Source organism: Pseudophryne corroboree, chromosome 2 (genome assembly GCF_028390025.1).
Source record: "Pseudophryne corroboree isolate aPseCor3 chromosome 2, aPseCor3.hap2, whole genome shotgun sequence".
In the NCBI taxonomy this organism is placed as follows: domain Eukaryota; kingdom Metazoa; phylum Chordata; class Amphibia; order Anura; family Myobatrachidae; genus Pseudophryne; species Pseudophryne corroboree.
In genome coordinates this window covers 464,845,569-464,860,776 of record NC_086445.1, presented here as the reverse complement: position 1 = coordinate 464,860,776, position 15,208 = coordinate 464,845,569, and the positions used below count along the sequence as shown (strand labels likewise).

The 15,208-nt window shown below is 45.0% G+C and overlaps 1 protein-coding gene across 1 annotated transcript in view; it reads right to left on the bottom strand.

Annotated features, from left to right (window-relative positions):
* Positions 1-685: 685 nt before the first annotated feature.
* Positions 686-15,208, bottom strand: part of NCK2 (NCK adaptor protein 2) — a 141,537-nt gene continuing 127,014 nt past the window's right edge. Inside the window, exon 3 of the mRNA XM_063953794.1 lies at positions 686-1,479. Within this exon, the coding sequence (XP_063809864.1) occupies positions 1,295-1,479 (185 nt within the window). The 3' untranslated portion in view covers positions 686-1,294. The remainder of the gene's footprint in view (positions 1,480-15,208) is intronic.

Genomic DNA, 15,208 nt, shown 5'->3' with positions numbered 1-15,208 from the left:
CACAGTGTATTATACCGCCATTATATACGGATACCTATCTAGCAGGGTCCTGCAGTGTTTCCCTTCACAACAATGTTCTCCTCTGTGTTGCTGGCACTCTGACAATGGCACTGAAGGGTTAGCTTTTCATCTGGCAAGGATCAAGCAAAGTTGAGATGCTTTGCTGGCAATGGAAGTCTTAGCAGTAATGCCATAATATTGGTGGTGTTACCTAGTGTTATCAACTCTTTGATAAATGGCCCAAAGCAGTGAAAATCCTATTTTCTAGTGGTTTCTACAGAGAATCCACTTTTTACTGCTACACTATAGAGCCCTTAAGGTACCAGCTTTTAGACATTTGATACTAGACATGTTGCAATTGTTCAATATTGACCAGTTGCAAAACATCGTTCCTTCTATTCTGTATTTCTTTCACTATTATTCTCCAGTATTTATAACTTAATGGCGATTAAAGAGGAGTATTTAAAGGAACCTAAATGTAAATATATCCAAGTGCAAAATAAACAAAAACAAACCAGCATTTCAGCTACAAGAGGACATGACGCCCTAATGTAACACACCCTTAAAATGACTTCATTAAATATGTACAGCAAGAGTTGGATAACTTTGGTTTCAGGGTTCTTTCAAGAATGGACACATTGCTAAATCTGCATCTTGATCTGAAAAAACTATCTGCTCACGATCATTTTCATAAAACTGGTTACATTTAATATACAAGTATACATTTCTAAAGTCATTATTGTGGACTGGACATATGACTTTCAACTTAAATAAAAATAAAAATACAGATAACCCGTTGGCTTTATACACTTCTGTACACCAATGGTTTCTGTTTCTTTGTTGCTCCCTAAAAGTTGACATGTAAAGCACATACTGTACATGGTTAGTATCCTAGATTTATAGTTATTGAAATAATCAAAACAAATATAATGTCAAATAAAAGAACAATGATTAATTCTCTTACAGGCTTGGCCCTGGGGCCACCACCTGGACAGCTCAGAGTAAGACCCCCTACTGTACTCACAATACAAAGGAATATGTTTATTTTACACTCATACTATAAACTGTTCATTTACAGCAGGGTCTTAGGTCAGTTATATCCTCTATATAATATATCAAATCTTTTTCCTACTCCTTCCCTCATTAGCAGTTTTAGAAAAGCAACTCATTTATCTAAAAAGGCATTTTATAGGATATATATATTTATGTTAAAACTAAAGAAGTAGACTGTGGTAGCATTATTATATTGTAGAATAATATACATTGACTTCACTTGATGATATAATTGATGAAACTAGTCTTCTGCATCAGGATCATCATAACCTAAATGAGAAGCAATTGGAAAATGAGCCCAGTAATTCCTGGCCAGTTCATCGGTCTGGTCATAGGCAGCCAATCTACGCAGCTCTTCCACCCAGCCATAGAAATCAGAGGCAGACATACTCCAGTTTGGCATATCGCGCTTCTCTCGGATCTCAGCTAAAATACAATCACAAGAAAAATTTTCAATATATACATATGTAGTTTTAATATTATTCATTTTTGTAGTTCGGCTATATGTAACATAGTAAAATCTATTACAATACAAAAGCATTAATATTAGCAAAACAATACTCCAGCATATTCTTTAGTGGAAAATAAATTTCAGGGAAGTGTCCCGAGAGTCTGAGGCTGATGTATAAAAAATGTGAGAAGTTTCAACATGTTTTTCATCACTTAGTGTGTTTTTCAGGACTTTTTTTTTACTTTTTGTGTAAAAAAAAGTAAATTTAGAAATTTAGAGGTAGAACTACAAGAACAATCAAGCTAAACTCACCAGTAAAAGCTGGCTAAAAAAAGATATGAAAAGTTATAGTCTATTTTCACAATAATCAATGATACATAAGGTTCCCATTCATTTTCAATAGAAGTTGGAAAAGTTAGAAAAAAAACCCGAAAAGTATAATTTAGCAAAAGCGATAATTAAAATTGAAAAACTTACATACATTCAGACAATACTTAAATAATGCGAAAATTATAGAAAAATGAAATGTATATCTTTTTTTAACGCAAACAACTGTTGATACATCAGGCCCAAAGACTGCCCAGTTCTTAAAAGCCATCATGTAAATCAGCGGTGGCCAACCTGTGGCTCTTGAGCCTCATGTGGCTCTTTCTTTATTCTAATGTGGCTCCCGACACTCAAAGTTATGTGACCACAACAGATCCGGAAACTGCTGCACTCCAGCCAGACAGTCAACAGCAGCACTACGGGGACTGAGAACTGAGAGAGCCAGATACTTGAGGTGAGACACCCACTGTTAAACAGAGGACACATAAGGGGATGCTGCAATTGCACGAGGTGTGTGGTTTTTTTTTGTTGGTTTTTTTTTTGGGGGGGGGATATAGTAACATATGAGGTTCCTGGCAGGAGTGACACAGGAGAGTGCTGGCAAGAGTGACATACTGTATGAGTGTGCTAGCAGGAGTGACACATGAGGTAGCTGGCTGAAGTGACACAGCAGGGTACTGGCTGGAGTGACACATGGGGGAGCTGGCTGAAGTGACACAGCAGGGTACTGGCTGGAGTGACACATGGGGGAGCTGGCTGAAGTGACACAGCAGGGTACTCGCTGGAGTGACACATGGGGGAGCTGAAGTGTATTATGTGAATCTGGCTTTTTCAATATATTTTATGTGGCTCTTTCTTTCTCAATTGTTTTATGTGGAAGCGGCTTTTTAAATGTATTTTATGTTGGATCTGGCTTTAAAAATGTATTATATGTGGATCTGGTTTTTGAAATGTATTTTATACCAGAGGCGTGGCCTAGCAGGCACAAGGCCACACCCCAGTTTTGCATGTGCGCCTGCGGCTCGATGTCGGCTCTTTGACGTGCCTAACAAAATTTTTGGCTCTTTGTTTCTGACTGGTTGGCCACCCCTGATGTAAATAATGATGCTCAATACTCACCCCAAATATTTGCACATGCTGTTGTTTGTACCAAACAATGGAGCATCTTACAGATGTTACATTTACATGTAACAAAATGGAATAATGTACTGTACCGACTACTGCTAAATAGAAGATACCAACCCAAGGTCTGCGACCATCTAGAAATACAGGGCTGTACACTACAAGATGTATACCAGTACAATAGCCTTTTTAACAGTAGGGAGTATTTTTTTTCCTTTAAATACAATTTTATACATGGATCAAAACACGAAACCTGCATAAGGTGACAACAGATCGCTAGTACAGTGACACAAAGAGTAACTTATAATGTTTGTAATAGTTTAATTGCATATACAGGTATGGGATCTATTTTCCCGAATGCTTAATACTTGTGTTGAGAATACATCCGTTATCCATAATCTAACTTTCTCATGCTAGCACCATATTGAAAGCTAGGAAACTGTTAGAAGTGAATGTCCCACAGCCAATAAAATCATTAACTGCTAGCATGCAATAGCGTAACAAAAACAAATATTGCTTTTCGTTGGTTCCTGCTGTGTGATGCTTTCCTTAAAAAGATGTAGCGGTATTCTAGAGAGGATACATTTGGTGACTTTGCATACTTATGCACAATTATAGAATATAATATAGATATGATAGATAGATGGATAGATAGATAGATAGGCGCTGCGGAAACCTTGTGGCGCCATATAAACAATAATAATAATAATAATAGATAGTTCACCATAAGTCCATAGGCCTAATTCAGATCTGATCGCAGCAGCAAATTTGTTAGCAGTTGGGCAAAACCATGTGCACTGCAGGTGGGGGTGGGGGGTGGGGGGGGGGGTGGGGGGGGGGCAGATGTAACATGTGCAGAGAGAGTTAGATTTCGGTGAAGTGTGTTTAAACTGAAATCTAAATTGCAGTGTAAAAATAAAGCAGGCAGTATTTACCCTGCACAGAAACAATACAACCCACCCAAATCTAACTCTCTCTGCACGTTACATCTGCCCCACCTGCAGTGCACATGGTTTTGTCCACTACTTAACAAATTTGCTGTTGCAATCAGATCTGAATTACCCCCCATATCCGTTAGGCTGCAATTCAGAATGATTGTTAGCAGGAAAACAGTTTTCCACCAACTTCAAGATTTTAACAAATTTGTTGTCATTGAAAAATAGTAGCAAAGAATCTGAGCAAAAAACCCAGTTTTAAAATGAGACGCAGGAATATAAGTATATTCTGTGCAATAAAGAAAGACACTGTAAACATGTTGGTCAATTTTTAATGCAATATTTTCCAACTGAGTACAAAGCGCCATCTTGTGGATGGAAAGTATAATTGCTATCACACAGACTCTAGATGAGCCTTTCCCTGCAGAGGCCTCATGTATGGTCTGCCCATCTACAGGTGACCATGTTTCTTTGGCAGAGGCATTCTGAAGAAACCTCCAACACTAATTGGCTGCATGTATGCACAACACATGCAGTAAAGGCAGTGGCATGCATGAGGGAGGGCAGATGTATGGGATGTAGACAGAGGAAGATAATGGGGCAGGAGTATGAATCAGGGAGAACACGAGGTAGTGCACAGTGGAGGAGAGGGAGTTAGAAAGTCCAGGGGTTAGGAAAGGAGGACTGGGATCTGCAAAGAGGAAATGTGTTAATGTAAACAAAAATAGTCTATATTAAACTTTCCTTCTTGGATGGTAAAATATTTGCAAAGATGTATATAAAACTACATAAAAATGCATGACTAGCAACTTATAGTACTGTATATTAAGATATGTTGCAGTGAAACAGAAATATACGTTATGGTAAGAACTTACCGTTGATAACTGTATTTCTCCTAAGTCCACAGGTTCCACAGGATAACAATAGGATATGATGGAGCGACAGCGGATTGGCACCAAATGATCAAAAGCTTTCTGGCCTCCCAGGATGCAATGGGCCCATCCATAAATCCCGCCCACTGGTACGGGCAAATCAGTGGTATTCCAAAGCACAAGGCAGGAGCATCATGTAGAGCCCTAATCAGGCGAGAAGAACACACATGCACACCCTTCCATACAAGAAGGAAGAGGTTAGTGCAGAGGTTCTCAAACTCGGTCCTCGGGGGCACACACAGTGCATGTTTTGCAGGTCTCCTCACAGAATCGCAAGTGAAATAATTAGCTCCACCTGTGGACCTTTTAAAATGTGTCAGTAATTAATACACCTGTGCACCTGCTGGGTTACCTGCAAAACATGCACTCTGTGGGCCCCCGAGGACCGAGTTTGAGAACCTCTGGGTTAGTGAGTAGAAGGATCATCAAATCAGGTGCGTCAGGGTGGGATCCCTGTGGGACTGTGGACTTAGGAGAAATACCGTTATCAACTGTAAGTTCTTACCATAATGTATATTTCTCTGGCAGGGTCCACAGGTTATCCACAGGATAACAATGGGATTTCCCAAAGCAATTTAGTGTTGGGGACGCTCCTGATTGGACAGGAGAACCTTACGCCCGAATTCTGCGTCATGAGAGGCAAAAGTATCCAAGGCATAATGTCTAATGAATGTGTTAATGGAAGACCATGTGGCTGCCTTACATATCTGTTTGCTGTAGCACCATCTTGTGCTGCCCATGAAGGACCTACCTTATGAGTAGAGTGAGCAGAGACATTAGCCGGAATAGGGCGATCAGCTTGAGAATATGCTTCTGAAATCGTCATTCAAAGCCATCTTACCAGTGTCTGTTTAGTAGCGTTTAGTAGCAAGCCATCCTCTCTTGTGAAATCCGTAGAGAACGAAGAGAGAATATGTCTTTCTGATGACACTGGTACGATCCACGTAGATCCTTAATGCCCGGACTACGTCCAGCGACGCATCGTCCGCAGAAAGTCCTGATACCTGAAAAGCCGGGACTACAATTTCTTCATTAAGGTGGAATTTAGACATCACCTTTGGAAGATACCCAGACCTAGTTCTGAGAACTGCTTTATCTGGATAAAAAAATCAGAAATGGGGAACGACAAGACAGCGCTCCTAAATCTGATACTCTTCTAGCTGATGCCTAAGTCAGTAGAAAGAGTACTTTTGCTGTCAACCATTTAAGATCCACCTTGTTAAGTGGTTCAAATGGGGCAACTTGAAGGGCTTTCAGGGCTAAACATAAGTCCCATGGTACTGTAGGTGGAACAAAGGGAGGTTGAATGCGCAGCATTCCCTGGAAAAAAGTACGCACATCCTGTATATTGGCAATTTTCTTTTGGAACCATACAGTCAATGCCGATACCTGCACTCTCAAGGAAGCCACCTTCAAACCTTTATCCATTCCTACCTGAAGGAATGCAACGGACCTGGAAACTCTAAACGATTTCGGGTCCATACCTCCTTCACTGCACCAATAAATATAAACCTGCCATATTCGGTGATAAATACGAGCTGAGGAGGGTTTCCTTGCTCTGAGCATTGTTTAAATTACCTGTTCAAAGAATCCTCTTGACTTTAGGATAGAGGTTTCAAGAACCATGCCGTCAAAGACAGTCGATCCAGATGTCTGTGATAACAGGGACCCTGCATCAGTAGATCTGGACATTGAGGAAGCAGAAATGGAGCGTCCAACATTCTCTGCATATCTGTGTACCAATGACTTCTGGGCCAGGCCGGAGCTATTAGAATCACGGCACCCTTTGCTTGCTTTATTTTCCTCACCACCCTGGGTAACAGGGTGATCGGAGGAAACAGATAAGCCAGATGAAAGTCCAATTTCACCGACAAGGCATCCTCAAAGATCGCTCTAGGATCCTTTGTTCTTGACCCGTATGCGGGCACTTTGTTGTTCGGACGGGATGCCATGAGATCTATCTCCGGCAACCCCCATTTGTCTGAGTCTGAAAGACCTCCGGGTGTAAAGCCCATTCGCTTGCTTGAATGGTGTGTTGACTGAGAAAATCCGCTTCCCAATTTAGGACTCCCGTCGAACACTGCGGACAAGGCTAGAAGATGGAGTTCTGCCCACTTTAGTATGTGACATATCTCCATTGCTTTTTGGCTGTGAGTTCCTCCCTGATGGTTGAGGCACGATACCGCCGTCGCATTGTTCGAGCGGATCTGGACTGGTTTTCCCTGATGAATGCCCTTTGCCTGAATCAGTGCCATGTATATGGTCCGAAGTTCTAATAGGTTTATTGGCAGGCAGCTTTCTTCTCTGGTCCATTGTCCCTGGAACCATAATTTTCCAGACACTGCTCCCCAGCCCTGAAGACTGGCATCTGTTGTCCGGATCTCCCAATCTGATATCCAAAAGGGTCTCCCTTTGTCTAGATGGGATATCTGTAGCCACCAGGCTAATGACTCTCTTACCTTTACTGGAAGTACCATTGTCTGTTTCTTTATTGTCTGATGTACTCCATTCCATCTGGCCAGAATCAAACGCTGCAGAGGCCTTGAGTGGAATTGTGCATACTCCTCCACGTCGAATATTGACACCATCAACCCCATCACTCGCATAGCTGCGTGAATGGATACCCTCTGACTGTGTAACAAGTCCTGAATCTTTGACTGTACCTTGGATATCAGCCCCCAAGTGAGTCATCCGTTGTGGCGGCACCAGAGATGATTTTGCCCAATTTATGAGCCACCCGTGGCTCTGCAGACATGTTATTGTCTGTTGGAGATGGCACAGGAGCAATTCCTGTGATTGTGCCAGGATTAAAAGGTCATCGAGGTATGGAAAAAGTCTTATCCCTTGCTTGCGGAGATAAGCTGCCATAACCACCATAATCTTGGTAAATACTCTGGGGGCTGTGGCTAACCCAAAAGGTAGGGCCTGGAACTGGAAATGCTGCTGGAGGATAGTGAACCTGAGATAACACTGATGGGACAGTGTTATAGGAACATGTAGGTAAGCATCCTGAATATCCAGGGATACCATATAATCCCCTGGCTCCATGGACAAAACTATGGAGCGTAACGTCTCCATGTGGAACCTTGGTACCCAAATATATTCGTTTAGCATTTTGAGATTGAGAATGGGCCGAAATGACCCATTTGGCTTCTGAACCAAAGATAGGTTGGCGTAAAAACCATGTCCCCGTTGTGCAGGGGGTACTGGAATGACTACTCCTGACTGAAGCAATTTCTGAGCTGCTTCTTGCAAATCTCTGGTCTTTGTCTCTACCCGAGATGGGCTGGTGCAGAAGAACCTTTGAGAAGGATGCTTCTTGAAGGGAAACATATAACCTAGAGATACCACTTCTTGCACCCAGGCATCTGTTGTAGACTGCCGCCACATCTGTGCAAACTGAAGAAGTCGGACCCCTACCCCGGGGTCCCCCAGGAGGAAGCGCGCACCATCAGGCTGATGGCTTATCTTCTGGTTTGGAAGCTGGCCCTCTAGTAGCCAAATGCTTTTTTGACTTAAACTTATTGTATTGGGGCTGCTTACGATCACTTTTTCCCTTTGGTTTTCCTTGAGACAGAAAGGGCCGGAAAACCGGACCGCTAGGTTTGGGGTTATATGTGGAAGGAAACTGGACCTACTTGTAGTCTGCTTCTGACTCCAGAATATCTGTCAGTTCTTTACCAAACAGAATATTTCCAGAAAAAGGCAAAGATTCCAAAACCTTCTTAGATTCTGAATCAGCTTTCCATGTACGCAACCAAACTACTCTGCGAGCAACTATTGTTGAGGCTGATGCCCTGGAAGCAGTAGTACCCATCTGTAATGCAGCTTCTTCCAAGAATACTGCAGCCTGTTTAATATGGGCTATATAGGATTTTTGCTCTCTAGAAGCTGATGAAAAATCACCTTCCAATGCATCAGCCCAGGCAGCCACTGCCTTTGCTATCCAAGCTGAAGCCATGGCCGGCCTTATGACTGCTCCAGACAGGGAAAAATAAGAATTTACTTACCGATAATTCTATTTCTCATAGTCCGTAGTGGATGCTGGGGACTCCGTAAGGACCATGGGGAATAGCGGCTCCGCAGGAGACTGGGCACATCTAAAGAAAGCTTTAGGACTATCTGGTGTGCACTGGCTCCTCCCCCTATGACCCTCCTCCAAGCCTCAGTTAGGATACTGTGCCCGGACGAGCGTACACAATAAGGAAGGATTTTGAATCCCGGGTAAGACTCATACCAGCCACACCAATCACACCGTATAACCTGTGATCTGAACCCAGTTAACAGCATGATAACAGAGGAGCCTCTGAAAGATGGCTCACAACAATAATAACCCGATTTTTGTAACAATAACTATGTACAAGTATTGCAGACAATCCGCACTTGGGATGGGCGCCCAGCATCCACTACGGACTATGAGAAATAGAATTATCGGTAAGTAAATTCTTATTTTCTCTAACGTCCTAAGTGGATGCTGGGGACTCCGTAAGGACCATGGGGATTATACCAAAGCTCCCAAACGGGCGGGAGAGTGCGGATGACTCTGCAGCACCAAATGAGAGAACTCCAGGTCCTCCTCAGCCAGGATATCAATTTTGTAGAATTTTACAAACGTATTTGCTCCTGACCAAGTAGCTGCTCGGCAAAGTTGTAAAGCCGAGACCCCTCGGGCAGCCGCCCAAGATGAGCCCACCTTCCTTGTGGAGTGGGCATTTACAGATTTTTGGCTGTGGCAGGCCTGCCACAGAATGTGCAAGCTGAATTGTACTACAAATCCAACGAGCAATAGTCTGCTTAGAAGCAGGAGCACCCAGCTTGTTGGGTGCATACAGGATAAACAGCGAGTCAGATTTCCTGACTCCAGCCGTCCTGGAAACATATATTTTCAGGGCACTGACAACGTCTAGCAACTTGGAGGCCTCCAAGTCCCTAGTAGCCGCAGGCACCACAAATAGGTTGGTTCAGGTGAAACGCTGAAACCACCTTGGGGAGAAACTGAGGACGAGTCCTCAATTCCGCCCTGTCCGAATGGAAAATCAGATAAGGGCTTTTTCAGGATAAAGCCGCCAATTCTGACACGCGCCTGGCCCAGGCCAGGGCCAACAGCATGACCACTTTTCATGTGAGATATTTTAACTCCACAGATTTAAGTGGTTCAAGCCAATGTGACTTTTGGAACCCAAAACTACATTGAGATCCCAAAGTGCCACTGGAGGCACAAAAGGAGGCTGTATATGCAGTACCCCTTTTACAAACGTCTGAACTTCAGGGACTGAAGCTAGTTCTTTTTGGAAGAAAATTGACAGGGCCGAAATTTGAACCTTAATGGACCCCAATTTCAGGCCCATAGACACTCCTGTTTGCAGGAAATGTAGGAATCGACCCAGTTGAATTTCCTCCGTCGGGCCTTACTGGCCTCGCACCACGCAACATATTTTCGCCAATTGCGGTGATAATGTTTTTGCGGTTACATCCTTCCTGGCTTTGATCAGGATAGGGATGACTTCATCCGGAATGCCTTTTTTCCTTCAGGATCCGGCGTTCAACCGCCATGCCGTCAAACGCAGCCGCGGTAAGTCTTGGAACAGACAGGGTCCTTGCTGGAGCAGGTCCCTTCTTAGAGGTAGAGGCCACGGATCCTCCGTGAGCATCTCTTGAAGTTCCGGTTACCAAGTCCTTCTTGGCCAATCCGGAACCACGCATATAGTGCTTACTCCTCTCCATCTTATCAATCTCAGTACCTTGGGTATGAGAGGCAGAGGAGGGAACACATACCCTGACTGGTACACCCACGGTGTTACCAGAGCGTCTACAGCTTATTGCCTGAGGGTCCCTGGACCTGGCGCAATACCTGTCGAGTTTTTAATCATGTGGAAGACTTCTGGGTGAAGTCCCCACTCTCCCGGGTGGAGGTCGTGCTGAGGAAGTCTGCTTCCCAGTTGTCCACTCCCGGAATGAATACTGCTGACAGTGCTATCACATGATTTTCCGCCCAGCGAAAAATCCTTGCAGCTTCTGTCATTGCCCTCCTGCTTCTTGTGCCACCCTGTCTGTTTACGTGGGTGACTGCCGTGATGTTGTCCGACTGGATCAACACCGGCTGACCTTGAAGCAGAGGTCTTGCTAAGCTTAGAGCATTGTAAATGTCCCTTAGCTTCAGGATATTTATGTGAAGTGATGTCTCCAGGCTTGACCATAAGCCCTGGATATTCCTTCCCTGTGTGACTGCTCCCCAGCCTCGCAGGCTGGCATCCGTGGTCACCAGGACCCAGTCCTGAATGCCTAATCTGCGGCCCTCTAAAAGATGAGCACTCTGCAACCACCACAGGAGGGACACCCTTGTCCTTGGTGACAGGGTTATCCGCTGATGCATCTGAAGATGCGACCCGGACCATTTGTCCAGCAGGTCCCACTGGAAAGTTCTTGCGTGGAATCTGCCGAATGGGATTGCTTCGTAGGAAGCCACCATTTTACCCAGAACCCTTGTGCATTGATGCACTGAGACTTGGCTCGGTTTTAGGAGGTTCCTGACTAGCTCGGATAACTCCCTGGCTTTCTCCTCCGGGAGAAACACCTTTTTCTGGACTGTGTCCAGGATCATCCCTAGGAACAGAAGACACGTCGTCGGAACCAGGTGCGATTTTGGAATATTGAGAATCCAATCGTGCTGCCGCAACACTACCTGAGATAGTGCTACACCGACCTCCAACTGTTCCCTGGATCTTACCCTTATCAGGGAATTGTCCAAGTAAGGGATAACTAAAATTCACTTCCTTCGAAGGAATATCATCATTTCGGCCATTACCTTGGTAAAGACCCGGGGTGCCGTGGACCATCCATACGGCAGCGTCTGAACTGATAGTGACAGTTCTGTACCATAAACCTGAGGTACCCTTGGTGAGAAGGGTAAATTTTGACATGAAGGTAAGCATCCTTGATGTCCCGAGACATCATGTAGTCCCCTTCTTCCAGGTTCGCAATCACTGCTCTGAGTGACTCAATCTTGAATTTGAACCTCTGTATGTAAGTGTTCAAAGATTTTAGATTTAGAATCGGTCTCACCGAGCCGTCCGGCTTCGGTACCACAACAGTGTGGAATAATACCCCGTTCCCTGTTGCAGGAGGGGTTTCTTGATTATCACCTGCTGGGAATACAGCTTGTGAATGGCTTCCAAAACTGTCTCCCTGTCAGAAGGAGACATCGGTAAAGCCGACTTTAGGAAACGGCGAGGGGGAGACGTCTCGAATTCTAATTTGTACCCCTGAGATATCACCTGAAGGATCCAGGGGTCTACTTGCGAGTGAGCCCACTGCGCGCTGAAATTCATTGAGACGGGCCCCCCACCGTGCCTGATTCTGCTTGTAAAGCCCCAGCGTATACTGAGGGCTTGGGAGAGGGTTTCTGTTCCTGGGAACTGGCTGATTTCTGCAGCCTTTTTCCTCTCCCTCTGTCACGGGGCAGAAATGAGGAACCTTTTGCCCGCTTGTCCACGAAAAGACTGCGCCTGATCCAACAGTTCATCCACTCAGGTGTCGACCCCCTAGGGGGTGACATCACTATTACAGGTAATCTGCTCCGTCTCCACATCATTTTTCTCCTCATACATGTCGACACAAAAGTACCGACATACAGCACACACACAGGGAATGCTCTGATAGAGGACAGGACCCCACTAGCCCTTTGGGGAGACAGAGGGAGAGTTTGCCAGCACACACCAGAGCGCTATATATATACAGGGATAACCTTATATAAGTGTTTTTCCCCTTATAGCTGCTGTATAGTTAATACTGCACCTAATTAGTGCCCCCCTCTCTTTTTTAACCCTTTCTGTAGTGTAGTGACTGCAGGGGAGAGCCAGGGGAGCTTCCCTCCAACGGAGCTGTGAGGGAAAATGGCGCCAGTGTGCTGAGGAGATAGGCTCCGCCCCTTTTTCACAGACTTTTCTCCTGCTTTTTTATGGATTCTAACAGGGGTTAAAATTCATCCATATAGCCCTGGGGGCTATATGTGATGTATTTTCGCCAGCCAAGGTGTTTTTATTGCGTCTCAGGGCGCCCCCCCCAGCGCCCTGCACCCTCAGTGACCGAAGTGTGAAGTGTGCTGAGAGCAATGGCGCACAGCTGCAGTGCTGTGCGCTACCTTGTTGAAGACAGGACCTCTTCTGCCTTCTGGCTCTGTAAGGGGGCCGGCGGCGCGGCTCTGGGACCCATCCAAGCTGGGCCTGTGATCGTCCCTCTGGAGCTAATGTCCAGTAGCCTAAGAAGCCCAATCCACTCTGCACGCAGGTGAGTTCGCTTCTTCTCCCCTTAGTCCCTCGATGCAGTGAGCCTGTTGCCAGCAGGTCTCACTGAAAATAAAAAACCTAAACTAAAACTTTCACTAAGAAGCTCAGGAGAGCCCCTAGTGTGCACCCTTCTCGTTCGGGCACAGAGATCTAACTGAGGCTTGGAGGAGGGTCATAGGGGGAGGAGCCAGTGCACACCAGATAGTCCTAAAGCTTTCTTTAGATGTGCCCAGTCTCCTGCGGAGTCGCTATTCCCCATGGTCCTTACGGAGTCCCCAGCATCCACTTAGGACGTTAGAGAAATATGGTTTTTAGAAAACCATCCATTCTCCTATCCGTGACATCCTTTAAAGATGTTGAAGGCAAAGGCAATATAGATTTTTGCACTAATCGAATCACATGCGTATCTACTTTAGGAGCCACCTCCATTTTTGAACAGTCCCCGGCTGAAAAAGAATACTTGGAATCCCATTTTTTGGGAATTCTATATTTCTTTGTTGGGTGTTACCCAAGCCGCTTCCATAATTTCCGTCAGCTGATCTGACCCTGGAAGCTTAGTCTTAACTGTTTTGGGACGTTTAAACACAGGTGCCTTGGTTTTTAACACAGGCTCTGCTGAATCTTCTAAGGATAGAATGGCCTTCATTGCTCTAATTAATTCAGCTATATCTATTGAGCGGAGACCTTCTTCCTCCTCTTCGTATGTCGAAGTATAGTAAACTGAGCTTTCACTTCCGATGAATCGCCATGTGTAGCCTGTGAAGGTGAAGATTTACTTACCATCCGTTTATCAGCTTGTTTAATTTGAGAAGCTGCTGGGGGAAATGATATACTGTAGGTAGGGAGCTGCATGTATGGGTACCCTATACCTGGTACAGAAGCTGTAGGAATTATCCGTTCAGCTATACTGGACAAAGTCTGTGCAAACATAGCCCAAGGAGGATCCATCTGTACCAGATGTTGTACATGGATCTGCCTTGTATTCTGCTCAAAAGCAAAACAATTTACACAAACTATCCTGAACCAGATTCTGAGAGGATAATACAGTTTTGCAAGACAAACATGACATGAGTGTTGCTGTAAGTGTACCTTCTTCACTTTTGCTGCTCTTAGACATGATAAATAATCAGCACTTTCACAGTGCACTACACAATTTGTGACTGTAATCACTTTAACCCTCTAAAGTTATATCAATCTGACCCTACCCCTGCACCAGCATTGAGGATCAGAAGAAACAACTGACAAACATATATTAAAGTCGGCAATCACACTAGCAGTCAGTCACATGTTCTATATTAGTCATATGAGCACATCATCAATTACAAACACTTTTTAAAGTATGTAGGCGAACATTTACCGAATCCTGTATAAACAGATCTAACGTATTCAGACGCAATGCGAAGAAAACCACAGTAAATGTACACAGACTCATATGCAATAGGCACTTAACTTAACTATTCATACTGAAAAAGTAGATAGAAATTTAGTGCTGTATAGCCCGTACTCAGTAGAGTGGGATACAGGGAGACTCACCTCGCTTCCAGTAATCAATACGTTAGCGAACGCTGAGTGGATCCAAACGCTACTAGTGTACACTGCCGCTCCAGGAACCTATAGCAGACACAAACGCTCAGTGAACACAGACGCACCGATCACACAGCCGCCTATGCTGCGACCGAGTCTCCTCACGGTAACGTTCAGTGAACACAGACGCAGTGGTCACACAGCCGCCTATGCTGCGACCGGATCTCTCGTGGTAGCGCTTAGTGAACACTGACGCAGCGGCCTATGCTGCGACTGAGTCCCCTCTGGTAGCGTCTGAGACGGAAGCGAGGAATCAGTTCATGGCGGGAGACTCGGCGGAAACTGGTCATGAACCGAGGAGAGGGGCGACCAGGAGAGCGTCTGACTCCCCACTGCTGACATCAACCCTAGGGATCACGGCCTCATGCTATTCCTGGTGCCTAAGATCCCTAAGGTCTAGCGCTGGAGCAACCGTGGTGGCGGCGCGTCAGCTACTGTTTGGTAGTCTCCTCCCAAAACAGTGCGGCTGTGTCCGTATTCCATCTTCTAAGCAGAACCAATGCCTTACCTTCTCCCCGT